Genomic DNA, 26,396 nt, shown 5'->3' with positions numbered 1-26,396 from the left:
CTGCATTGGTAGGTGGATTCATTACCACTGAGCCACCAGGGAAGCCCCAACACTCATTTGTTTTCTTGCAGTTAGTCAGATCAGAGGTCTGTTTCCCTGGGCTGAAATCAAGGTGTTGGTGGGGCTGCACTCCCTCTGGAGGCTGCAGGGGAGAATCAATTTCCTTGCCTTTTCCAGCTTCTAGAGCTGCATTCTTTGAATTCCTTGGCGCTGCCCTCTTCCTCCAGCTTCAAAGCCCACGGCGTATATTTCGCTTTATTGTCCAATTCCCTCTGTTGCTGTCCTGCTGTCAAATCTCCCTTTTATGAGGACACTTGATTGATTATACTTAGGATGCACCTGGATAGCTCAAGTCCCTCACCTTCATCACACCTGCAAGTTCCCTTTTGCCATTATGTAGGCATACTCTTTCGGAGAAGGCAATGGCACCCCACTCCAGTACTCTTGCCTGGAAAATCCCATGGATGGTGGAGCCTGGTAGGCTGCAGTCCATGGGGTCGCTAAGAGTCAGACACGACTGAGCGACTTCACTTTCACTTTTCACTTTCATGCATTGGAGAAGGAAATGGCAGCCCACTCCAGTGTTCTTGCCTGGAGAACCCCAGGGACGGGGGAGCCTGGTGGGCTGCCGTCTGTGGGGTCACATAGAGTCGGACACGATTGAAGTGACTTAGCAGCAGCAGCGGGCATACTCTTTATGTAGGGGGAAAATAAAAATGCAGTCAGTATTGCTAAGAGAGCTCTCTAAAACGGAGCCGGAGCCGGGAGGCCACTGAGGAAGTGTGACTTTTGCACATCCCAGCCTGGCTAGAACCTCAGCTTTTAATCACCTATTGTCTTAACATAGGCATCCAGAACACCTACCAAAATATAAGATCTTTCCATGCGGGCTCAGTAGTTGCGGCTTGCAGGCTCTAGAATGCAGGTTCAGTATTTGTGGCACACAGGCTTAGTCGCTCCGCAGCATGGGGAATCTTCCTGTACTGGGGATCAAACCTGCAATCGTCCCCAGCATTACCACTAGCGCCACCTGGGAAGCCTGGAATAATCCTTCAGTTTTACCCAAATCTATGTCTCTCGAACTGCAATTCTTAAGACCCTAAATGAACTTTTTTTTTTTTTTTTTTGCCACGCTATGCAACTTGAGGAATCTTAGTTCCCTGATCAAGGCTCAAACCTCGGCCCCTTGCAGTAGAAACACAGAATTCTAACCATTAGACCACCAGTGAAGTGAAAGTGGCTCTGCCTCTTTGCAAACCCATGGACTGTCCATGGAATTCTCCAGGCCAGAATACTGGAGTGGGTAGCCTTTCCCTTCTCCAGTGGATCTTCCCGACCCAGTAATCAAACCGGGGTCTCCTGCCTTGCAGGGGGATTCTTTACCAACTGAGCTATCACTGCTGCTGATGCTAAGTCATTCAGCCATGTCCGACTCAGTGTGACCCCATAGACGGCAGCCCACCAGGCTCCCCTGTCCCTGAGATTCTCCAGGCAAGAACACTGGAGTGGGTTGCCATTTCCTTCTCCAATGCATGAAAGTGAAAAGTGAAAGTGAAGTCGCTCAGTCGTGTCTGACTCTTAGCGACCCCCATGGACTGCAGCCCACCAGGCTGCTCCTTCCATGGGATTTTCCAGGCAAGAGTACTGGAGTGGGGTGCCATTGCCTTCTCCAAACTGAGCTATCAGGGAATTCCCTAAACTCTTATTTGGGACCTTCTGTGTTTTGTTTTGGTTTTGGCTGACTCACATGAGGGAACATTCATAGGTTCCAGGGATCAGGACCGGGAGATTTTGGGGACCGTCATCTGGCCTATCCAGTGTGTGCTGTGCTGTGTATTGCAATTTAAATAGGGAAGTCAGGGAAGGTCTTGCTGAGAGGATGCTTGAGGAAGATTCAGGGAAGACTTGAGGAAGGTGAGGAAGGAAGCCACACAGAGATCCGAGAGAAGAGCCTTCCAGACACAGGGAGCAGAGACTACAAAGGCGTGGAGCAGGCAGGAGGCGGCCATTCTAAGACGCTGTCAATCACCCCTGCCTCCTGCTATTGATGCCCTTGAGTAAGCCCCCCCCTTGACCCTGGCCTTGTTGTACTGATGGATTCTAAGCAATGGAATACACTAGGTCCTCACTATCAGTGAGGACCAACAGCGGACTGAAAATACCGTTGTCTCTTGGTATAAGTGGAGGGGACTGGGTCTGGATGCCCCCCTGCCCCCTACACACAGATACCAAAAATCGCTGAATACTGAAGCCCGGCAAAAAAATGCCCTAGGACAGTTCATCCTCTGTATCTGTGGCTTCTGAATCTGTGGATATAGAGGGCAGACTGTAAGGAAGTTGAGCCTACATTCACTGAGCCCCCGCTCTGTGCATGCCCTGCGCTGGGCTGTGCTTAGTCGCTCAGTCGTGTCTGACTCTTAACTGTGTGGCAAAAGGCACACACATTGGTGACCAAGACAGTCTCAGCCCTACCTTCCTGGGGCTCACAGTCCAGCAGGGGAGACAGCCATCCCAGACAGCGATGACTCAGAGGGGGCAGGGTGGGGCTAAGGGAGGGATGGGGAGCAGCGCCTGGCCTAGCTGTCAAGCCAAGGGCAAGTTTCTCTGAGACTCAGTTTCCTCACTTCCAAAGTGGGGATAATGACATTTATACCAACACAGGACATTTAGGGACCTCCCTGGCAGTCCAGTGGTTAAGACTTCACCTTCCAGTGCAGGGGGTGTGGTGAGGGATCCCTGGGGGAGCTAGGATCCCACATGCCTTGTGGCCAAAAAGTCAAAACATTAAAACAAAACAAAACAAAAAAACCCAGAAGCAATATTGTAACAAATCCAATAAAGACTTCAAAAAAAAAAAAAAACATTCTGTCACAGTCATATAAATGAGAATATACTCCCAAAGTCAGGTAAAGTCTCTGAAAATTGGGGCTAGGGAGCCAGTAGAACTCGCGATGGTGGCGGCGGTGGCGTGGGTATTGAGCCAATTAGTGAGGTTGCTCACATGACCCTGAGCCTTAAGGCATGCCACAGTGATGCTCCTTGCACCATGGAGCAGAACAAACTAGGAACGAGGTAGGAGACAGATGAGCTCCAGTTTAGACATTTACAACTGGCCTCCTTTTTGCATTTCATGGGGCAGGAAGAAGTGAGCTTCAGGCTGGATACTTACAACTAGCCTTCTGTTAGCATTTCCTGAGACAGGAGATAGGTGGGCTCCAGTTTAGGCCTTTACAATCAGCCTCCTGTTTGCCCTCCGAAATGGAAGTAACAACAGATACAGGGTAAATAGCCTGTCTTTGTCTCTTGTAAACACTTTAAGATAATAATCATGGCAAGGACAAAGAGGGGCAAAACACTGTTTGAGTAAAGGATTAAGGGCTCTCCGCTCCCCTCCCTCACCCTTTCTGGGACAAGGGAGACACACCACGCTAATTCCAGGCCATAATGCGGCTTGCTGGTCCCAGATGACTTCACCTCCAGATTCATCTTGGCTGAGGGTTGAGTGGGCACCTCAGGGGAGGGAGGGGGGACAAAGCAAGATGACTGGCCTGAAGGAAGACCAAGATCTGGAAAACTGCCCCCTTACAACAGATTTAAACTTCCTAAAGGTGTAACCCCAGAGTTTGCCCCTGCGTCTTTCCACATGTATTCTTCTTTTCCAATAAACTTTTTACTTTTCTCTTTACCTTCTGTCTCCTCCCCCGAATTTTTTCTTAACGCGGCAGGCAACGACTGGGAATCCAGGTCCTAGCCTCTGGCCTCTGAGATCCAGAGGTTAAGTTCCTGATCAGGAACTAAGCTCTTGTTCCCAGCTTCTGCTCGCTTCTGCTTGCTGCAAACTGCGGTTACTACTGCGTGCATCGGAAATCAGGAAGCGCAAATACACGGGACATGATAATTGGGAGCTCCTGCCTGCAGAATCCCATGAACAGAGGAGCCTGGTGGGTTACAGTGCACGGAGTCGCGAAGAGTCCGATACGACTGAGCGACTATGTACAGCACAGGGCATCCCTGGTGGCTCAGATGGTAAAGAATCCGCCTGCAATGCGGGAGACCTAGATTCGGCCCCTGGGTTGCGAAGATTCCCAGGAAGCCCTCTATGATCCCCCAGGCTCTGACCCTCTCTGGGGTCTCCCATTGTAGACTTAGTTACTTTATTGAAGTTGAGGGGGAAGGGAGGTGTACCTCTTAAAACCAAGAATATAATAGAATAAAATTGAGTATGCATCCCCTGCTCAGGTAATCTGGACAGACGCGGGAAGATCGAATCCCAGCGAATGAGATCGATTCTCTCAGTTCTCTTCCATCAGCGTTTCCTTCTTGGTACTCGGCGATCCTCCGCGATGCCTCCGGCCACACCTACCCCGGAACCCGCCTCCCGCAAATTGCCGTGCGCACGCGCACTGTGCCTCCTGACGTCACTCCAATGGGGAGTGACGGGCAGGTTCAGCCAATGGCTTCGCGAAGAAGGTGGGGCAGCGCCTCGAGGATACCCTGAGGAGCCTGTCTTTCCTGAATATTCATAAGGGAGGCGGGCCGACGCCGCTCCAAACCGCGACCGGCGCCATGAAGTGAGAGGGGGAGTCCCGGGTTCGCGGCTAGCGAGCGGGAGTGGGGGTCCGGAAGATGCGGGGACGCGTGGTCAGGCCTCGGGTCCCGGCGGAGCGAAGGGAGGCTGCCGCGCTGGGGTGGGGATAGCTGCGGGGAGGGCCAGCGAGGGAATGCCGAAGGGACCTGGAGGCTGCTAGAGAACCGGGGGGATGTGCGGGACGGACCAGCCGGCCGGTGCTCGGCGGGCAACCGCTCCCGGCCCGGCGGCAGGGGAGTGTGGGGGCTGGAGAGGGGCTGAGGGGACGGGGGACTGATCCGGCAGCCCCCGCCGCCAGGCTCAACGTGGACGGGCTGCTGGTCTACTTCCCCTACGACTACATCTACCCGGAGCAGTTCTCGTACATGCTGGAGCTGAAACGCACGCTGGATGCCAAGGTGGGTGGGCCGGGCCCGCCGCTGCCCACCTGAGAGGTGGGGCTGATCAACACGCTCCTTTAAGACTGAGATTGCAGCGGTCCCCAACCTTTTTGGCACCAAAGACCAGTTTTGGAGAAGTCAATTTGCGGACGGAGGGATTCAAACTCATTTTTGTGCATTTTATTTCTATTATTATTACATCGGGTCTATCAGACATTCGATCATTAGGCCTCATATCATCAGGCATTAGATCCTGGAGGTTGGGGACCTCTGGTCTAGAGTTTAGAAATCTGATGTCCTTGTGATAGCCCCCGCTGCCAAACTTGGTATCTCAAATAATAGTAATTAAAAATAGCATCAGCTGACCTTTATCAAAGGCTGAACTGCTCCGTGGTAGGCTTAGGCATATAGAGACTCAGGAATTGGCTACCCACAGTAGTGTGTCCTTGGGTAAATCACTTAATCTCCCGTCTGCAGTCTTCACTTTGGTAAATAGCCATAGTAATAGTACCTACCTCAGCTTAATATGGGGCTTCCCAGGTGGCTCAGATGGTAAAGAATCTACCTGCAATGCAAGAGGCCGGGATTCGATCCCTGGGTGGGGAAGATCCCCTGGAGAAGAGAAAGGCAACCCACTCCAGTATTCTTGCCTGGAGAATTCCATGGGCAGAGGAGCTTGGAAGGTTACAGTCCATGGGGTTGCAAAGACTTGGACAGGACTGAGTGACTAACACTTTCACTACTTTCACTTTCACATTAATGAGGGCTGCAGGGGTTAATTCACTAAGTAAGGCAGAAGTTCTCAACTGGGGACCATTTTGACCCCCGGAGGACATTCAGTAAAGTGTGGAGACATTCCCAGTTGTCAATACTAGTGGAGGAGGGGTGCAACTGGCATCTAGTACGTAGAGGCCACATTTGCTGCTGCAGTGGGGGACAGACCCCACAATCATATGGTATCCGGCCTCCAAATGTCAGGAGAGTCGAGGCTGAGATACTCTGATGTAAGACACTTAGTAATAGTGCCAGGCACAGAGGTAAGTGCTGTGCTAGGTTAAAAGAGAAGGGTCCTACATATCAGATAGAACTTCCCTGGTAGTGCAGACGGTAAAGAATCTGCCTGCAATGCAGGAGATTCCTGGGTTGGGAAGATCCTCTGGAGAAGGGCATGGCAACCCACTCCAGTATTCTTGCCTGGAGAACCCCGTGGACAGAGGAGCCTTGCGGGCTATAGTCCTATAGTCATGGGGTCGCAAAGGGACATGACTGAAGGGACTTAGCATACATACAAATCAGATATTGTACTAAATATTTAGCCTTCAGTTTGTCCCTAATCCTCATAGTCCTGCGATGAGGAAGAGCTTCTTAGACCCCCAACCCCCTTTTTTTTTTTTTTTTTTTTTTCTGCACTGCATGGCTTGCATGATCATAGTTCCCTGACCGGGGTTTGAACCTGGGCCCTTGGTAGTGAAGGCTCACAGTCTTCACCACTGTAGGCCAGTTTTTAGAGACACAGAGTCCTCAGAGAGGTTGAAAGGTCTTGCCTAAGACCACTCAACCAGAGTGGCAAAGTGAAAGTGAAGTTGCTCAGTCGTGTCCGACTCTTTGTGACCCCATGGACTGTAACCCACCAGGCTCCTCAGTCCATGGAATTTTCCAGGCAACATTACTGGAGTGGGTTGCCATTTCCTTCTCCAGCGGATCTTCCCAACCCAGGGATCGAACCTGGGTCTCCCGCACGGCAGGCAGACGCTTTACCGTCTGAGCCACCAGGGAGATTCCAGAGTGGCAAAAGTGGGGTTCAGATCCACTGCCCCTGAGGCCTAGATTTCTAACTGCTATGTTGTGTCTTGTTATTCCAAGATGGTTTCATTCTGGGGGGAGGGTCCCAGAGTTTGTGTCCCTGGAGTTTTGAGCGCCTGTGTCGTGTCCCTCCTGCCCACCACAAACAGGGTCATGGAGTCCTGGAGATGCCCTCAGGCACTGGGAAGACAGTGTCCCTGTTGGCCCTGATCATGGCGTACCAGCGGGTAAGTGACTCCCTGGGCCCGAGGAGGGGGCAGCAGGAGGAGGCTGGACGGGGGCCGAGGCTGAGCCCATGGTTGTCGGCAGGCGTATCCCCTGGAGGTGACTAAACTCATCTACTGCTCGAGGACTGTGCCTGAGATTGAGAAGGTGAGCCCTGGGCTATCCCAGGCCCCCCACCCTCACTCTCCCCTAACCCATCTGTCCCCCTGGTGGTTGCCACCATAGCTTTGAGCCCAGTGGGAAGCTGGGGAAGGGGCTAGAACCTGCCTGGACAGGGGTTTGGACTTTCACTGAGGCCAGTTCCCTCCTCCTTCATCTGTAACAGGTGATTGAAGAACTTCGAAAGTTACTCAGCTTCTATGAGAAACAGGAGGGCGAGAAGCTGCCATTTTTGGGGCTGGCTCTGAGCTCCCGGAAGAACCTGTGTATTCATCCCGAGGTGAGTGCTCATTCCTCCCCTCTCTCTAAGTGTCAGGGTTGAGGAAACCCTTCCTTCCAACCGGAGGTTCTAGATCCCCACCCAGACCAGACCTCTCAGGGAGATGTGCAGGGGCCGTGCACAAAGTTCTCTTCTCTCTCATCACTCATGGCTCAGGCACACCTCCTCCGGGGAGCCTTCCCACTTCCCCCAGCCTGGGAGAGGTGAAGAGGTAGCTCCTGGAATCTGGCAGGCCTGGTTTCCTGATTCTGAAACGTACTAACCATATACTCTTGCATACGTGATTTCTGCTGTCTGGGCTTCAGTCCGCCTATCTGTAAAATGGGGATAATTAATTACCTGCTTCATACCATTGTTGATAAGATTGGGCAAGGAGGTGGGGCCTGGGTGAAATGGGTGAAGCAGTCAAAAAGGACAGACTTCTAGCTATGAAATGAATTAGTCATGTAATGTAGAGTTGGCGCTTCGTATCTGTGGGATCGGGAACTGCAGGTCAGGAGGGCCGACTGTGCTAGGTCGCTTTATTTATTTATGTGTTTACTTAGCTGTGCTGGGTGTTAGTTGTAGCATGTGAGGTCTAATTCTCTGACTAGGAATCGAACCCGGGCCCCCTGCATTGGGAGCTGGGAGTCTTAGCCACTGGACCACCAGAGAAGTCCCTTGAGATGCTTGCTTTTAAGTAAGAGTTTGCCTTAGGACTTTAAGAGCCACAAATGAAGAGGCACCATTTAGTAAATCGCTGCATGGGTGTGTCCAGAACACGTGCAAAGGGTGGTTCTAGTCCCCATTAGGATAGTAAGAAGTCGAGAGTTAATGAGCTGGGGTAGGTTTTCTGGAAACGTGGTAAGGGCATAAGCAGTATTATACTGTACTTCAGGGCAGTGTCTTAGTTGTCTCCAGAGCTGTATAGTGACCTGGATAAGGCTGAAGTTCGCGCCAGATATTTGCATCTCGGTTTTTTCCTTCCGTGGGCCTGCTGCCTTGGAAGGACTTACCAGCATAGCTGTAGTCTTCGTCTGGACTGAAGTGAGTGTTTCAAAGTAGATTTGCTAATATCTCTCTGCTTCAGTCCTAGCGAAAGTTTTCAGAGTTTTAAAATACTTTTCTGTGGGAGCATCTGTGACACATTTAGCCTTGCATGCCTCATATGACACACTTGCACCCATTTTTATTTATTATCTTTTGCCTCACCCCACGGCATGTGGGATCTTAGTTCCTCACCCAGGGATCGAACCTGCACCCCCTGTATTGGCAGTGCAGAATCTTCACCACTGGATCACCACGGAAATGCCTGTATTGCTTGTTAAAAGTAATAATAAAATGTAAAGAAAGAGAAAGAAGCAGCAGTCTTTGTCACTGATGAAATGGGAGAGGGAGGGCCCACAGCCTCAGAGCCCTCACTCTGGGGAAAGAACGGTTTCATTCCGAGGAAGGGCAGCCCTGGGCTGTGATGATGCCACCAACAGCCTTGGAGGGTTCGGAGCAGGGCAGGGCCAAGGAAGGTCTCAAACTGTGATCAGAACGTCCTCTAGTTCTCAGACCTTGCCAAGGTTTCTGGCTGTTGTAGCATTTTAAAAGATAAAGTGTAATCTATATGCTGAAGGTTCTTCAAGCCTTAATGTTAAAAACAAAAACAAAAACTGAGGTGTAACTGACATTGCACGAGGCTTAATGTTTTGTTCGTTTTTTTATTTATTTTTGGCCGTGTTGGGCTTTCACTGCTGTGCACAGACTCTCTAGCTGCAGCGAGCAGGGCCTCCTCTTGTTGCGGTGCGTGCTTCTCGTCGTGGTGGCATCTCTTGTGGCAGAGGGCAGGCTCTAGGCTCGTGGGCTCAGTAGTGTGGCACACGGTCTTAGTTGCTCCGCGGCATGTGGGCTATTCCCGGATCAGGGATCAAGCCTGTGTCCCCCTGCATTGGCAGGCGGATTCTTATCCACTAGACCACCAGGGAAGTCTTAGGGTTTAACATTTTAAAAAGAATAAGAGCCCAACGGTTGGGCCACTCTTGCATCCTTGCAGTAAGTTTGCAGGTGTCTTAACTGTTTAATCACGAAGCAGGTTCAGGACAAGTTTTGCCCAAGTCCCACCCTGGTCATCTCAAAGGATGACCTCCCACCCACCAGCCGTCAGGTGTTCAGCCCCGGGTTCCAGGCGTGCTCAGGGTTCTTGGCCTGTCCCGGTGCTAAGATGCTCCCTGGCCTGCAGGTGACACCCCTGCGCTTTGGGAAGGACGTGGACGGGAAATGCCACAGCCTCACGGCCTCATACGTGCGGGCGCAGTACCAGCGGGACTCCAGCCTGCCCCACTGCCGCTTCTACGAGGTACCTGTGGGGCAGCGGGGAGTGAGGGAGGGCGAGTTGCAGCAGTCAACCCCCCTGACCCCCAGCTACCCTCTCACCCCAGGAATTTGATGTTCACGGGCGCCAGGTGCCCCTCCCCACGGGCATCTACAACCTGGATGACCTGAAGGCCGTGGGACGGCGCCAGGGCTGGTGCCCGTACTTCCTGGCCCGATACTCAGTGAGGAGGCACTGGGGCCGCGGGCGGGTGGGAGGGTTACAGGCTGCCGGTCGGTGTGCCTGTCTGCCTGCCTAGATCCCCCTATTGGTCTGCCTGTGTCTGTTCCTCAGTCTGTCTCTACCTCTTCACTTCTGTTTGTTCCTCGCCTCTGCCTGCATGTCTGTGTCTGTCTGTCCACCTGCCTGTGTCCTTCCCTTTGCCTCACCTCTCCCGGCCTGGGAGGGAGAGATGTGACCTGGTGGAGTCCACCAGGTGACAGGGCCCTGGGGGTGGGCGCTGGCAGGCGGGCCGGGGTGACCCTGCCCCCTCGGCCCCCAGATCCTGCACGCCAACGTGGTGGTCTACAGCTACCACTACCTGCTGGACCCCAAGATTGCCGACCTGGTGTCCAAGGAGCTGGCCCGCAAGGCCGTGGTCGTCTTTGACGAGGCCCACAACATCGGTGAGCAGAGAGTGGGGCGGGGAGGCGAGGCGGCCCCTCCGCTGGTGCTGCGTCCGCTTGCCTGAGCCCGGCCCTCTTCCCGGCCCCCAGACAACGTCTGCATCGACTCCATGAGTGTCAACCTCACCCGCCGCACCCTGGATCGGTGCCAGGCCAACCTGGAGACCCTGCAGAAGACGGTGCTCAGGTGGGGGTGCCCCGGCCCGTAGACCCTGGCGCCTGACCTGCCCCCCAAGTGGCCCAGCTCTTCCCACACCCCGACTCCCCGCAGGATCAAGGAGACGGACGAGCAGCGACTGCGAGAGGAGTACCGCCGCCTGGTGGAGGGGCTGCGGGAGGCCAGTGCCGCCCGGGAGACTGATGCCCACCTGGCCAACCCGGTGCTGCCTGACGAAGTGCTGAAGGGTGAGCCGGGCCCCTTCCCCCGTGCCTCCCCACCCCGCCTCTCCCCACCCCTCCCCTCCCCTCCCCTGTGCCCCCCACCCTGCGCCTGGCTGAGCAGGTCTCCCCGCAGAGGCGGTGCCCGGCTCCATCCGCACGGCCGAGCACTTCCTGGGCTTCCTGCGCCGCCTGTTGGAGTACGTCAAGTGGCGCCTGCGGGTGCAGCATGTGGTCCAGGAGAGCCCGCCCGCCTTCCTCAGCGGCCTGGCCCAGCGCGTCTGCATCCAGCGCAAGCCCCTCAGGTGCGGCTGCCGCGTGGGCTGGGCGTGGGAGGGGTCCCGGTGGGGATGTGGGGTGGGCGCCCTTGTCAGTAGCCATGATCAGAGAACTGACCTCAGGAAGTGTGATGGGAGACTGTGTGCAGAGAGAGGGGGGCGGGGGCGAGACCCCAGGGCCCTGGCCAGTGCTCAGGGGTGTTCTCACTCCAGGCCATGGAGGGAGCGGCCCTGGAGAGGGGCTCCTGATGAGGGCCAGCGGGATGGGAGCTGGGAGAAAATGCTCACTCCCTGTTTCCTCCCGCCAGGGCCTCTCATTGGCCCCCAGCCCCTGGGCAGGAGCCAGCCCCTCAGGTGCAGTCTGGGGGCAGGGCCAGTGATGAGGGGCTCGGGAGTGGGGGTGGAGCTCTCTCTGCTTTTCCTTTGTGCTGTGGATCAGTCTTTGGTCTTCTCTGAACCTCAGTTTCCTCCTTTGTGCAAGGGGTAGGGGGTCAGCCCCTTTACCCCCGGGTTCGTGTGGTGGTTTAATGACAAAGCAGCGACCCCAGGAACCCACCCGGTCTAGAGCACTGATGACGAGCCGAGTGCTTCGCAGTCCACGGCCCGGGGACGCAACACAGCGCCCCCGCCTTGTGCTGCCGATGAGGATGCTGTGTCCCGTGGAGGGGAAGCCTCCCGGCACTGTGTGTGGTTGTGACCAGAAGCCCTGCCGGTGGGGCTCTGAGGCTCCTGGTTGCTCTGCCTCTGAGGAGGTGGGAGCCCTTGGTGCGGCTTCACCCTTCTTCCCTCACAGGAGACTTGTGAGGACAGAGGGGATCTGAGTCACAGGGTCCGTGTTCCGAGGGCCTGCTCTGTGCTGGGGACACAACAATGATGGAGACGGCCCTGGCCCTGCCCTCCTGGGCTCACAGTCCAGTTGGGGAGACAGACCCGTCCCAGACAGGGTCAGTCCAGGGCTCAGGGCGGGGGGTGTCCTGGAGGCTGCAGGAACACAGGGGCCGTCTGATCGAGCCTGGGGGATAGGCAGACTGGAAGAAAGGACATACAGGAGACAGGTTTTATTCATTTTATTTCTTATTTTTCTTGGGCACACCGCTCAGCATGTGGGATCTAGTTCCCTGACCAGGGCTTGAACCTGGGCCCCCTGCATTGGGTGTCTTAACCACTGGCCCACCAGGGAAGTCCGAGGAGGCAGGTTTTAAACTTGACCGTCTGCCTGGCGCCAAAGCTGGGTGCTCCTGCTCCACACACGGCCTGTCCCTGCCTCGAGCTGGGTGGCCTTGCTTGTGTGCCGTTGATAGAGCCTGTGTCAGGCTCGGTGAGGGAGGAGCCGTCACCGAGGCCATCGTCTGGGAGCGTGCGGAACTCTAATGCTGTGTCACTGAGGACTGTGGCTGAGACTGACCTTGTGGAGATCCGGGCGGGAGTGTGTGACCCTGTGGCCGTGTGGCGTTCACGTGCTGACCGTGGGATGCTGGGGATGGTTGTGGGTTGCCCCTTTTGATTGAGAACCTGTGTATGAGAGCGTTACCTCATGTGACAGGACTGTGTGACTCTGGAGTGTTAGTTGCTCAGTCATGTCTGACTCTGTGTGACCCCCTGGACTGTAGCCCACCAGGCTCCTCTGTCCATGGGATTCTCCAGGTGAGAATACTGGAGTGGATTGCCATGCCCTTCTCCAGGGAGTCTTCCCGACCCAGGAAGGGTCTCCTGCCTTACCGGCAGATTCCTCACAGTCTAAGAATTTGGGTGGTGACTCTGGGCTGTGAGATTATTGCTCTGTGTGCCCTCCTGTGGCTGCGCCCCCTGTGATGGGCAGTGGTACAAGGTGGGGACACAGAGTGACCCAGACCCTGACCTCCCAGAGCTGCCAGGCGGCTGGGAAGACGGCATGTGAGCACGGTGACGAGGGGGCTGTCCAGCCTGCAGCCATCACCTCCCTCACCTGCCCGCCCCCCACCCCACCAGGTTCTGCGCCGAGCGCCTCCGCTCCCTCTTGCACACCTTGGAGATCTCGGACCTCACTGACTTCTCCCCACTCACCCTCCTCGCTAACTTCGCCACGCTTGTCAGCACCTACGCGAAGGGTAAGCTCGCCTCTTCCTGCCTCTGCCGGCCCCCAGCAGCTGGAATTGGGATCCGGCAGGGCCTAGAGGGTAGCCCCTGGGACTTGGACAGGCTGGGCTCTGGAGTTTGGACTTTATTTATTTGTTTTAAAATTTATTAGCCACGCCAGTCTTAGTTGTGACGTGCAGGATCTTTAGTTGCGGCATGTGGGATCTAGTTCCCTGACCAGGGATCGAACCCAGGCCCCCGGTGTTGGGAGTGCAGGGTTTTAGCCCCTGGACCACCAGGGAAGTGCTCTGGGCCTTATTTTGAGGGCAGTGGGGAGCCACGAACAGCCCTTGAGTGAGTGAGCCCTGTGCTCAGGTGATTATTTGTAAAGGCTCTCTCTGGCTGCAGATGGAGGTGGGTGGGGGTGGGCAGTGGCGTGAGACGAGGAAGGAGAGATTCTGCAGGGTCCGCTCACCCCGGGGGGCATGTGGGGGGGTGGTCATGCTCCCAGTGGCACTGGGGAGCCGTGGCAGGTTCTGAACAGGGAGAGGTAGGGGCAGATTGCACTTTAGAGGACTCTTCTGGCAGAGGCTGGGCCAGGGCGGGAGGGGTGCGGGGGAGAGTCGTGGGAGGTGACGAGGCCGCGACTTGGTGCCTGGTCGTGCGGGGCCTTGGGGGGAGGACGCTCAGATTTCCAGCCTGCTGGGAGGGTACAGGGGAGCATTCTGCCCCCCACTCATCAGCTTTAAGCTGCCAAGGGCTCAGTCTCATCCCCGGGGATTACTCCTCTATCCAGCAAACTAGGTCAGCCTGTCTGACGGCCCGCGGGCGGGCCCGGCCTTGGCAGGAAGATAGCCCGTCCCCACCCCAGCGCCGATGGGCAGCAAGTGCCACTGGAATCTTCTTTCTGCCTCTGTCCCTCTGTCCATCCCATCCTCCCTCTTGGTCTGTCTGTCCTCCTCTCTTCCCCACTTCTCCATCTGCCGACACCTCACATTCTTGTACCTGGAACAGCTTTCCCCATCTTCCCAACTGTCTTCCCCGTCACCCTTCAGTTCTTGGCTCAGGAGAGACGTCTCCTCCTCCTCCAGGAAGCTCCTCTGGCTCCGAGGCTGGGCCAGGCCCTCTCCTTTAGGCTCCCCTGTCCCAGCCTTCCCACTCAGAGTGGTCACTCTGGGGACAGCTCTGTGTCCCTGTCCTTGGACTGTGAGTCCTGAGAGGGCGAGGTCAGGGTTGTCTCAGTCACTGCTATGTTCCCAGTCCAGGGCTTGGCACAGAGAACATGATGATATTTTTAAAAACATCTTTGCTAAGTGAAATTGATTATGCGGATGCGTTCATTCATTTATTTGCTCCATAAATGGGCCAGGCCCAGCCCTGGGGAGATGGCAGGAACCATGAAAGACCTCATTCCTGACCTCCCAGAACTTAAATTCTAGCAGGGAAGACAGGTAGCAAAGATGTAAATGTAGGTACGGAAGATAATTCCAGAAAGTGATAGTTTTCACGAGACACAAACATGGCACTGTGTTGGACCATGCACACAGTGTCTGCGGTGACCAGGGCGGCTTTCCTGAGGAGCTGACATTTGAGCTGGGTTCTGAATGACCAGGAGCCAGCCGCCTCAGGAAGCTTTTCAGACAGTGGGGCACGTGCAGAGGCCCTGGGGTGGAATGACTCTGGTGGGGGTGTTCTTTTGTGTGTGTGACCCTGGTGGTTTTGAAAGTCAGGCAGGAAGCCCGTGAGCACAGAGGGAAGGGGGCTGGGGTGGCAGGATCCCCCCGACAGTTCTGGACCCTGGGAGGGTCGTGGGGAGCCCTGGGGGCTTCTGAGCAGGGAGGGATGTGGCCTGACTCGAGTTCAAGGATCCTCTGGCCGCTGTGAAGGGAGCGGGGATGAGGAGCGACTGCAGTGGGCCAGGCAGGGGGTGATGGCGGCCGGTCTGGGCGGGGCCAGGGAAGCGCTCAGAGGGCAGCTGGACTTTGGAGGAGAGCTGACCAGCCTCCTGACCGCTCAGACAAAAACTGGTGGGAGAAGGCTGGAGGCTTTGGCTGGAGGGGCGTGGTGGGCCCCTGTGGGCCCCGGAGGGTGAGGGGTGAGCCTTTGGTGCCCGGCTCAGGGTCCTCTGTGAACATTCACACAGGTGTCGGCCCAAGGAAGGGGTGGGCAGGTTGGGGTATATATTGGACTCAGGGGCCTGGGTTGTAGCGTTGGGCTTCTGATGGCTGGTGGCATTCACTGAGGAACGTGAGGGGAGGGGGAGTGGAGTGGAGGGAGAAAGTGGGGGGTCGTGGCCGAGTGGGCGGAGTCATGCCTGGCCCTCAAGGAATCCCGCCGGCCCCCTGTAGGTTTCACCATCATCATCGAGCCCTTTGACGACAGGACCCCGACCATTGCCAACCCCATCCTGCACTTCAGGTGAGATCCCACTCCAGGGGGGATGTCAGCGGACCACAGGGCCCTGGCCCCCGCAGCCTGGCCCTAACCACCCCGGTCTGCTCCCCACAGCTGCATGGACGCCTCACTGGCCATCAAACCCGTGTTCGAGCGCTTCCAGTCCGTCATCATCACATCCGGGGTGAGGACCCTCCCTTCTGGCCTCCAGCCCTCCCCGGGGGGCTCCTGCCCAGTCCTGCTGAGATCCCTCTGCTGTCCCCGCTGTAGACACTGTCCCCACTGGACATCTACCCCAAGATCCTGGACTTCCACCCCGTCACCATGGCGACCTTCACCATGACGTTGGCCCGGGTCTGCCTCTGCCCCATGGTACGTGGGGGAGGTGGCGGAGAGGGTGGTAGGATGAGGGCCGCCCTTCCTCTCTGCTGCTCAGGCAGCTGAGGGCACGGATTCTGGGTTCTGACAGACCTGGGCTTGAGTTTGACTCCCCGAGCCTCGGTTTTCTCATCTGTGAAATGGGAACACCCCCTCTCTGATCTCCCAGGGTGGCTGAGGGGATTTAGTGAGACAGTGAGTGTGACAGGCTTTCATGGCCCAGGGCCTGCTACTTGGTTAACGGGGTTTTACCTGGCCTGTCATCTGGCAGTGACCTTGCTAAGTGACCCTGCCACTCGGCCTCAGTCCTCTTCTCTTTGAAATGAACCTCGTAACATGGGCCTTCGGTCCCATTTCTGAAGTCGCTGGGCAGATGTGTTTTAGAGTTGAGAATTTTCCAGACTTGAAACACTCCCAAGGGGTCTGAGCAAATCCCTCTAGTGAAAATCATATTTGAGCAAACATTCTGATGAGTCAGACCAAGGGAGATCCGTCAGCACACTGAACAGGCTCCGTGCAGGGCAATTCTTGCTACCAAATGAGTTTGTGCCAGACTTAAGCACCTGGAGTTTCCTGAGTGTTTTGGCTTTCGGAGCTGCCCTTCAGGGCTTGTGGGCTGGTAAGGACCCTCCACCACACAGTGCTTTTGTGATTTTGCCAGTGGCATGAGGGGCAGCTTCCTGGAACCACCTGTCTGGAGGCTGGGGCAGACTAGAGGGTCCTTGCTGGTGAGACACACGGACAGACCTGGGGTCAGTTCCATCTCTGTTGTCTATCTGCCGGGTGACCCTGGGCGGGCGACTCGCCCTCTGTGAGCCTGAGGTCACTCATCTGCAGCCTGCAGATAAGAGGGTAGCTGAGGGTTCACTCGGTGACGCTGTGTCTATAGAAAGCATACAGCAGCGCTAGCCTGCAGCCCGCGGGCACACCGGGGCGGCTGCTGCAGCATGCTCATCACAACCTCTCGCGCTCTCCAGATCATCGGCCGTGGCAACGACCAGGTAGCCATCAGCTCCAAGTTTGAGACCCGGGAAGATATTGGTATGGTTCCCACAGCGGGTGGTCTGTGTGGGTCCCAGGAGGGGAGGTGGGTTGGTCAGCATGAACCGGGTCCTGGACGCAGTAACAAGTCGAAGTGGCTTCACACAGAGGTTGCTTCTTGCCTGTGCTGCGTGCCGCTGTGGGTTGGTGGGGGCCTGCCACGAACCTCTCCCTTCTGGGAACCTCCACCATCGGACACATCCCTGCGCTGGCGAGGTGGGACGGGAGGGGTCCTGGTGGGTTGTGTACTGGCTCGTAAAGCTCCTCGCCTGGAAGTGACACGGCCCTTTCTTCACTGGCCGTGGCAAGTCACATGGCCACACCTAACTGGTGGGTCAAGGGGCAGTCCTCCCATGAGTCTGGAAGGAGAATTGGGATGCGTGTGAACAGCTGGCAGTGGGGTTTCTAGGAACCCCAAGTTTCAGACAAGAAAGCTCTGATGGGGAGTGGGGAGGAGGACCCAGGCCAGGAGACGGTCTGACCTCTCGCCCTCGTAGCGGTGATCCGGAACTACGGGAATCTCCTGCTGGAGATGTCCGCTGTGGTCCCTGACGGCATCGTGGCCTTCTTCACCAGCTACCAATACATGGAGAGCACCGTGGCCTCCTGGTACGAGCAGGTACGCCCGCCTCTGGCCCCGCGCTCGGACCCTCTGAGCTCTCAGCTCGTTCCTCTGTTGGCTTCTTTCCTCTTGTGTTTTAAATGGTGATGTGTATTGCAAGTGACAAGACAGCGTATAAAACGCAGAGGGCAGTTTAAAGAACTGTGTTCACTGTGCCCCCACATCCAGGTTAAGAACGAGGACATCAGCGGCCTCACTGGGCCCCTTCCTCAGAGGCGTGCCCCTCAGGAGGGCTGACCACACCCCACCTGAGGGCTTCCTGGTTCCCTCCTGGTTACCCCCAGCTGTCCCTCCAGCTCGTATGGTGTGGTGTGGAGACACTGGGTAGCAGGCGTGAGTGTAGTGGGGTGCTGTGCCGTTAAAGGTTCCAGAGAATTAAGGCTGAACAGAGACTCGGGGCAAAGATCCTGGAGGAGTCCCTTCTGGGGACTGTGTGGGTGAGGTCATGGGGCATTCTGGAGATGGGGCTCACCACAGCTGGGCACTGGCCCCGATAGGATATGATTCTGTGCCATGAGCCCAGCTCTCGGGTAAGTTAGAGCAAGCGCTTCTTTGGGGTGAGACAAGTCAACGTGGCTAACACCAGCGTGTGTGGGAATGTCATGCACAAAGGCAAGACCTCGGTCTCGTCCTCAGGCTCTTTCCGCACAGTGTCAGCCACTTGGCCCCACGTCCTCAGTGTCTTTTGTGTCCTAGTTAGGAAACCTCTGTCTACCCTAGGGTCACAGAGATGGTCTCCTGTGCTTCCGTCTAGAAGTTTTGTAGTCTTAACTTTCACATCTAAGCTCTGTGAGATACCACGGATTCACCTTTGTGTAGGATATAAGTCAAGGTTCATTGTTTCCCCATTTGGAAATCTGTTGCTCCAGGCCCATTTGCTGAAACGAGCTCCCCCCACCACACTGAGTGGCACAGGTGACGGATATCTTTGTTGGGGGCTATTCTGGACCCTCTGTGTTATCTCTCTGGTCTGTCACACATCTGTCCTTCATCAGAACCATGCATCTATTTCAGTGTCAAATGTGAACGCTCAAGGCAGCCTCTGATTGGCTCTGCCTGGCCTACCTCAGCCTGCCCACCAATCACAAGCTGGGGGTGGAGCATCCTGATTGGTCACCCGGGCCACCTGCCTGCCCCACTTGTCCAGAAGATGGGGATTGGTTCCCTCCGGGGATCACAGGGTTTTCCAAAGAAGTGAGGCTGGACCCTGCCACCACCCTCCCCCGGTCCCCAGAGGGCAGGCTGAGGCCAGGGGACAGGGTGGCCTGTCGCCCCAGAGTCAGTGGCAGAGCTGAGTTTAAGCAGGACACCCCCGTCCTTGAACCCACCGTCCACCGCCCACATCCTGACCTCCCCTTGTCCTCCCTGAAGGGCATCCTGGAGAACATCCAGAGGAACAAGCTGCTCTTCATCGAGACCCAGGATGGGGCTGAGACCAGTGTTGCCCTGGAGAAGTACCAGGAGGTGGGTACTGGGGGGACAAGGGGAGTCTGGGCGGAGAGGGGCCAGAGGCGGCACAGCTCCCTGGTAACGTGTCTGTGTCCTGGCCTTCCCTCCCCAGGCCTGTGAGAACGGCCGCGGTGCCATCCTGCTCTCAGTGGCCCGAGGCAAGGTGTCCGAGGGAATCGACTTTGGTGAGTGGACTTGGCCCTCCCTGCCCGTGTGGCCGTTTCTGTTCCCCGAGGGGACCTCACCCACCCACCCACCATCTTGGACACACAGGGGCCTCCCCTTCCCTCCATCCCTGGGTGCCCAGTAGGGCCCTCGGGGACCCCCTCTGACGGCAAGAGCACCTGGGCTCTGCGCAGTCAGCCCTCTCTCACTCCCCCTCGCCCCGCAGTGCACCACTACGGGCGGGCCGTCATCATGTTCGGGGTGCCCTACGTCTACACCCAGAGCCGCATTCTCAAGGTGAGCCTCGCCGGGGGCAGGCGGACGGACGTGAAGGCCTCCCCTGGGGCTAGTGTGAGAAATGGCCCTGGCCCCCATCTCTGCACCCACAGGCACGGCTGGAATACCTTCGGGACCAGTTCCAGATTCGTGAAAACGACTTTCTCACCTTTGATGCCATGCGCCATGCTGCCCAGTGTGTGGGTCGGGCCATCAGGGGCAAGACGGACTATGGCCTGATGGTCTTTGCCGACAAGGTGCGGTGGGATCGGGGCCCCCGCCAACCAGAGGGGGAGGGCCAGGCTGTGGGTGGCTGGGCTCTCCCACCAGGGTCCTGACACCCCGCCCCCCACCACCACCAGCGGTTTGCTCGGGCTGACAAGCGAGGGAAGCTGCCCCGGTGGATCCAGGAGCACCTCACGGACGCCAACCTCAACCTGACCGTCGACGAGGGGGTCCAGGTCGCCAAGTACTTCCTGAGGCAGATGGCACAGCCCTTCCACCGGGTGAGCCCTCTTCTGGGAAGAGCCCTGGGCTTTCTTCCCGAGCCCCAACCCCAGCCTGCCCCAGAAGGAGGTTTGTGTGCGTGCCACCCCCCAGCCCGTGCCTGGCAGCTGGGGGAGAGCTGAGGGCTCCTGATGCCAGTGTGTCCCCAGTGGGTGCCCCGAGCTGCTCGTGGGGGCTGTGGAAGGCCAGTCCTCTCTGGCTCAGACCTGGCGCTCTGCCACCTCCCTCCCTGGGCCCGTCTTCCGTTCACAGGGACGGGATGACCCGAGTTGACTGGGCATTTCTAGTTCAAGCATCCTGTCCTGGGCCCCTGGGTGGCGCCTCCTGTCACTACTGAGCCCTGTGGGGGGATGTAGGCCAGCTGACACCCCTTCTTCTCACTCCCAGGAGGACCAGCTGGGCCTGTCCCTGCTCAGCCTGGAGCAGCTGGAGTCGGAGGAGACTCTGCGGAGGATCGAGCAGATTGCCCAGCAGCTGTAGCACCAGGCGGGGCCGTGACGCCCAAGTCTTAGCCGGCCTTGGTCCCGGTGCTCGGAGGGGCCTCCGGGAGGGGCCTGGAGGTCCCCACAGGACACCTCAGGGAGACCTTCTAGCTGCCAGATCTATAGCCTTTAATCTCAGGAGTGGAGCTCAGGGAGGCCAGAGCCGTGGGGAGCCATCAGGGAGAGGAGAGGACTCCCTCCCCTTGCCCACCCCTCCCGCTCCTCCTGAGAAGCCGCAGCCACGTGGTCCTGTCGCCTCTAGCGGGGGCCCAGGTCCTGGGTGCTGGTGCTGAGGGTCCGCGAGGCCTCGCTCAGGTGCTGCCTGGGGAACTGGGGACAGGCACGGAGCAGCTGAGGGCAGGACACGGGGCTGCCCCTGCCCAGCGGGGCTATGCCGCCGGCCCATCTTCCTGTCCCTACCCAACTCCAACCCCTCCATCCCCCTGCATCTACCCAAATAAAACCCATCGTGCTCATGTGTGGGGGTCCATTCCAATGCCAGCCTGACCAATGCCAGCTCTTTGTACAGCTCTTCCCCCAGCCTCTGGGCCTGTCCCACCCGATCAGGGGTCCCCTCACCTGGTTCTCGGGCGTCCTCGAGCCATCCGTGTTCAGCATGCTGAGTGACATGGCCCTCTTCATCCTGCCCAGGATTGGGGCGTGGCAGTGAGTCTGGCTCCCACCCAGGGAGACTCGGGCACCGGGCCTGACAGTTTGTGTCGCAGGGGAGGCGGGAGCCAAGCATGGTCCTCAAGCAGGACAGGGGGAAAGGGGCGGACTCACCCGGTCGCCCCTGCCGCCCCCTCGCCTCGGAGCCGGGAGACCAGCTTCTCGCTTCCGCGCCGGATGGACTCCCGGAGCTTAGAGAAGGAGCTGCTCCGACGAAGGGTCTGGGGAGGGCGCCGGGGCGCCGGTCAGCCTCCCCTGCCACCCAGGTCGCCCTTCCCCCGGGAGCCCGCACAAAGCCCTCCTCACCTGCTGCTGTGCGTCACTAGTGGTGCCTGTGTTGGGGGCTCCTGGGGACAGATGGGGACATTGTGGGGGGGAACGCTGAGCAGCCCCCGGGGCAGGGGAGGGGCCGGGGGCTCACCGAGCGGGGCGGGCAGGGCCTCCCTGCGGAGGATCTCTTTGTACAGCTCTTCTGCCTGCTGGTACTTGTTCTGCTTCAGGTAGGCTGAGGCCTGCGGGGAGGGCATGGCCTGGCTGATCCTGGCTCATCTAAGCGCCGCACCCGGCACCTCCTTCCCGGCCCCCCAGGAAGCGGCCCGGCCTCTCCCCGCACTCCAGGCCCTCAGCCGACCGCAGAGTGGGCTTGGAGCTCGAGCCCACTGCTTCCCACAGGGCAGGTGCCCTGCTGGCTCGGAGCAGGGGCCTGCTCCCCAGTCTACCGTGGGCCGGCGACAGCCCTCTCTATGCCTCAGTTTCCTCACCTGCACAATGGGGCAGTGGGAGCACCTCCCTCACAAGGCCCTTGAAACGGTCCAGGGAAAGTCCTGAGAAGGGGGCCTGGCTCAACAAATGCTCTCTGCTCCCGGCCAGTGTCTCCGGCCGCCTCTCTGCCTGGAGCAGTTCTCTGGCCCCCACCAACCTGTCAGTTTCCCGACCCTTCCACATCCTCTGAGCTGGCAAGCCTCACTGGTGTGGAAGCCCAGCCCCGTGGGGCACCCTCAAGGGCTGGGCAGAGATGGGGCCCCCGTCAAGCAATGGGTGCTCGCCTGGTGCTGGGGCCTCAAGACCGAGACTGCCGCGCCCCCAGGTGCCCTCACCAGGTTGTTCTTGGTCTTGGCCACGTTGGGGTCATGGGGCCCGCCCAGGGCCTCGTAAATGCTCAGGGCCCGGGCGTAGTGCCGCTCCACCTCCTCGAACTTGCCCTGGTTCTGGCAGAGCAGGGCCAGGTTGTTGAGCTGCTTGGCCACATCCGGGTGGTCGGCACCCAGGACCTAGGGGTCATGGGTTCACAAGTCATCTGGGGTTGGCGGGCCACGTGTTGCCAGCAGCCATCATGACGAGGCTCATGAGTTGGTAGCTCGAGTCAAGGGTGGTGAGTCAGGGGACTGGGAACTCCAGGTTCAAATTGGTTCTAGGTTCACAACATCACATGGGAAGGGCACAAAAGGTCTGGGGTCACAAAAACAAATCAGGGTCACGCGAGAGCCACAGAGTCAGGGGAAGGCCCATGTGGGACGGGGCCCCACGGGAGCCAGGCCGGGCAGTACCTTCTCCCGGATCTCCAGGGCACGCTGGCACAGGGGCTCTGCCTCTCGGTAACGCCCGCGCTTCCCGTAGAGGACAGCCAGGTTGTTGAGGGTGGCGGCCACCTGGGGGGTCAGGAGGGGGTCAGGGGAGGGGCGCCCAGCCTACAGCCCCCCGCCCTCCCTCCCGGGCCCCCACTCACTGCAGGGTGCTCGGGGCCCAGCGTCTGCTCCCGGATCTGCAGGGCATCGTGGAGGAGGTCTGTGGCCTCTTTGTACTTGTTCTGGTCTCTGTGGAGCAGCCCCGGGGGGAGGCGGTTAGGCCGGGGCCGGGGCCCTGGGCTGGGGCCCTGGGCTGGGCTGAGCATGGGTGGCGTCCCCCAGGGGTCCCTTCTGGGTGTCCCCACCCCTCCCAGATCTAGCACAGGGTCCCTGCATGCCCCCAGGTGGGTGCCAAGCCTCTGCCGCCCCAGGCCTCCGCCCTACTCTGTTGGGGGTCTCGCCCACGCCAACTCCTCTCTGCCCAGGTCTCTGTGGTCTCCCCAGATCTCCATCCCCTTCCGCCCCACCCCTGAAGGTACCCTGTGCTGTAGAGCAGGACACAAGGGCCCCCCACTTCTGCCCAACAACGTCCCTCCCTCTGCCCTTCAGCGGTGGCGGCACCCACCGGTACACCAGCGCCAGGATGTTGAGCATGGTGGCCACGTCGGGGTGGCAGTGGCCTGAGCTCCGCTCCAGGTCCTCCAGGGCCTGGCGGCACAGCGGCACGGCCACCTCGTAGCGGCCCTGGCCCGCGTACTGGATCACCAGGTTGTGCAGGGTCCGGAGGCGGGCTGGAATCTCGTAGCCACCCTGCTGGGCTGCCGCGGCCCCCGCTGCCTCAGGACCTGGGGGTGCGTGCGGGGCACCGAGTCACTGCAGGCCTCCTGCTGCCCCAGCCCACACACCAGGGGACACATGCCCTCCCCAAAGCCACTGCTGGTCCCTGGGACCGCGGGCCCCTGCACTGGCTCCCGAGATGGGAATCCCAGCCATCTCACTGGCCCGCAGCAGGGGGCCTGGCCTGTGGGATGGACGCGCGGGAGCCGCCTGGTTCCTGGAGCTGTGGTCGCCATGACAGGCCTGGTTTCCAGCTTTTCCAGCCTCACCTGCCCTGTTACCCGCCCCCCTACACACACACACACAGCCACCTGCTTCACCCTCCTGACACCTGGCCCTGAGCTGCCTCATCCTCCCCAGAGACCTCGGGGTCCAGCGACTCAGATGCGCTCTCCCCAGCCTCGGCCTCCCATCCTCCATGGCTGAGGCTGCACCCACCTCTCCGCTCCTCCTCCTCACTAGGGAACAGGGAGGCCACGCTGTCCCTGCGAGGGGGGGACTCAGGCTGCTGCAGAGAGAGGAGGAAAGTAGGGTGTCACGGGGCTTGGGAGTCTGATTCTGAGACGGGGTCCTGAACCCCAGGGCTTGAGGGAGGTGGTGGGCAAGGGTCTCCTGAGGGCTTGGGAGCATCCTGGGGCTTTCTGGGGCAGCTGGGCGTGGGGCAGGCTTCTGAGTAAGTTCCAGTAGATCTGGGATCTGTGGTGGGTTCTTCAGAGGTTCCAGGGGGGCCAGGGAACCTTTGAAGGCGGGGGCTCTGCAGAGGGACAAGGGGTCCTTTGGGGGCCCCCGCCTTGCCAGCCCGGCTGCACCTGGCTCTCTGCGGGCGGGTCGTACTGCCGCAGCTGCCCCAGGAACTCCAGGTGGCTCTTCTCCTCCTCCAGCTGGGCCACGGCCTCCTCGCTGGCCCGCAGCCGCCGCTGCGTCTCCTCCAGCTCCTCCCGCAGCCACGCGTTCTCCTGGGCCAGCCGCCGGGCCTGCGCCCGCAGCCGCTGCTTCTCCGCCTCCAGCGCACCCACATGTGCCGACAGTGCCAGCAGCACCTGCCAGGGGGTGGGCAGGGGGCGGCGAGTCAGACGCCCGGCCCCCACCCTGCCAGACGGCCCCCACCCAGCCCAGGGCCTCAAATAGAGCCAGGGTGCCCCAGATTACATACAGCTCTCCGATGTGGCTCCAGGGATGCTCAGCGAGTCCCAGGGCCACACCCCGATCCTGCCAGGGGGACCCCTCCCTCCCGTTTCACCCAGACACACAGATCACACACAGGGACACGTCATATCCCACCCGGGCAACCCGGAAGTCTGCCCAGCACCCACCCTTCTATGGAAGAACCCCACCTGGTTCAGGAATCCCTGCCACACAGAAGGAAACCCCCTACAACTGCAGGCTAGGGATCCCATCTCGGGACTGGAGGCTCCCTGTCCCGGGCCAGGTGCCCCTAGGCCCCCCTTTGCCCAGACCACCCCCCAGCACGCCTGGCCCCTCACCCCTGGGCGACCCCCCAGGCCTGAGCCACACCCCTGCAGACAGTGCGCCCCTCATACCTACCTGGGCCTCGCCCAGCCCCAGCTCGATGGCCTCCAGCGAGTGGCTCACCACCTGCTGCTTCTCCTCCAGCAGCTCCAGGCCAGCCGCCGGGCCCTGGGCCGCCAGGGCCTCCGCCAGGTGCCCAGCCAGGCCCCGGTGCTCTGCCCGCAGGGCCTCCAGCCCCTTCACCACTTGTCGCGTCTGCCGCACCAGCTCCTCGGGGCTTGGGCGCTCCGGGCCGAGCCCCACGCCTCCCGGAGCCGCCACCTGCACGGACATGGCTGCTCCTGGGGGGGACCAGGACCGGGGTGGGGGGTTGGTGGTCACTGCCGGGGCCAGGCAAGCCCACCCCTCGGTCTCCGCGTCACTGGGCCACACATCCCCTCCCAGCCATTGCCCCATCTGCCCATCCCAGCCAACCCTCTGCCTCCATGCTTTGCTCACTGCAGCCGGCAACCTGTCCCACGCCCATCCTGGCGAGCCTGTAGCTGGAAACTTTCTGGTCTCCTTCGCCTGTCCTCAGCCCCGGGGCCCGGCCCCGAGGACAACTCCCAAACCTTCCCGGTGTGGAATTAACCCAGACAGCCAAGCAGCCATCCCACGGCCGCCCACCTGCCCTCAGCTCACCTGGTCAGCCCTCCCGACCCCAAGGACCCCGGATCCCCCAGCCCGGCCGGCCCGGCTGTGTGACCGGACGGAGGTGCCCTCCCCTGCTGGGCGTGTGGGGCGGGACGTGTGGAGGCGGCAGCCTCTCCGTGAGCTCAGTCTCAGGGTGTTTTTGTTGGGAACCAGTCAGACCACTGGGGGTGGGGTGGGGCAGAGGAGAGGGCCACGGGGTGCGGGAAGCCGAGGAGGCCTGGGTACTGGGGAGGTCAGGGAGGGTCCCCACATGTGGCAACTCCTGGGGACCTGAGGAGCTGACAGACCAGAGGAAACCAGCTCCCCTCTCCACTGCAGACAGGCCCGGCCAGCCCAAGGCGTGCTGGAACACACGTGTGGCAGGCATGGCCCAGGGGTGTCACACGGGCCATGTGACAGCTGAGGGTCTGAGTCCCAGATGGTAATGGGTGGGGGGGGTCTCACACGTGGTACTGCATGGGGTTGTATGGGGGTGACAAGGTCAACGACACTGGGGACGATGTCTCTGGGACACACGCTCCCCTCTTAGAAACAGACCTCAACACACACACATCCTCCCTTCTTAAAACCATGCTATACACATTCTCCTCTCGGATATGTGATACATACTCTTCGTTATTTCAAATATAACACAAGACACACTCTGAGAAACATGCCTCTACACACACTCCATCTCAGAAATACAACAATACACAGTTTCCTTTCAGAAATACAACACACACACACTTTCTTTTAAAA

General features: G+C 59.0%; 2 protein-coding genes and 1 non-coding gene across 3 annotated transcripts; 1 reads left to right on the top strand and 2 right to left on the bottom strand.

The window, feature by feature from the left end:
* Positions 1-4,555: 4,555 nt before the first annotated feature.
* ERCC2 (ERCC excision repair 2, TFIIH core complex helicase subunit) lies at positions 4,556-20,863 on the top strand. Its single transcript, XM_068992461.1, has 23 exons — positions 4,556-4,571; positions 4,887-4,986; positions 6,921-6,998; positions 7,081-7,143; positions 7,322-7,435; positions 9,642-9,758; positions 9,841-9,957; positions 10,276-10,399; positions 10,490-10,586; positions 10,671-10,804; positions 10,914-11,082; positions 13,024-13,142; positions 15,459-15,528; positions 15,619-15,688; positions 15,775-15,876; positions 16,860-16,923; positions 17,421-17,542; positions 18,917-19,009; positions 19,107-19,179; positions 19,386-19,456; positions 19,549-19,692; positions 19,798-19,941; positions 20,330-20,863. The coding sequence occupies exons 1-23, from the start codon at positions 4,567-4,569 to the stop codon at positions 20,420-20,422; spliced, it is 2,283 nt and encodes a 760-aa protein (XP_068848562.1). The 5' UTR covers positions 4,556-4,566; the 3' UTR covers positions 20,423-20,863.
* Positions 6,673-6,744, bottom strand: TRNAG-GCC (transfer RNA glycine (anticodon GCC)). The gene has a single exon. It is a non-coding gene; the product is annotated as a tRNA-Gly (tRNA).
* On the bottom strand, positions 20,683-25,298 carry KLC3 (kinesin light chain 3). Its single transcript, XM_068992462.1, has 12 exons — positions 25,041-25,298; positions 24,305-24,535; positions 23,934-24,003; positions 23,284-23,503; positions 22,820-22,907; positions 22,641-22,742; positions 22,191-22,364; positions 21,515-21,605; positions 21,400-21,440; positions 21,208-21,314; positions 21,004-21,067; positions 20,683-20,754 (listed from the first exon to the last, which is right to left on the bottom strand). The coding sequence occupies exons 1-12, from the start codon at positions 25,296-25,298 to the stop codon at positions 20,683-20,685; spliced, it is 1,518 nt and encodes a 505-aa protein (XP_068848563.1).
* Positions 25,299-26,396: the final 1,098 nt, after the last annotated feature.

Source organism: Capricornis sumatraensis, chromosome 20 (assembly GCF_032405125.1).
Source record: "Capricornis sumatraensis isolate serow.1 chromosome 20, serow.2, whole genome shotgun sequence".
Taxonomy (NCBI): domain Eukaryota; kingdom Metazoa; phylum Chordata; class Mammalia; order Artiodactyla; family Bovidae; genus Capricornis; species Capricornis sumatraensis.
The sequence above is the reverse complement of the archived record's forward strand: the minus strand, read 5'-3'. Positions and strand labels throughout refer to the sequence as shown.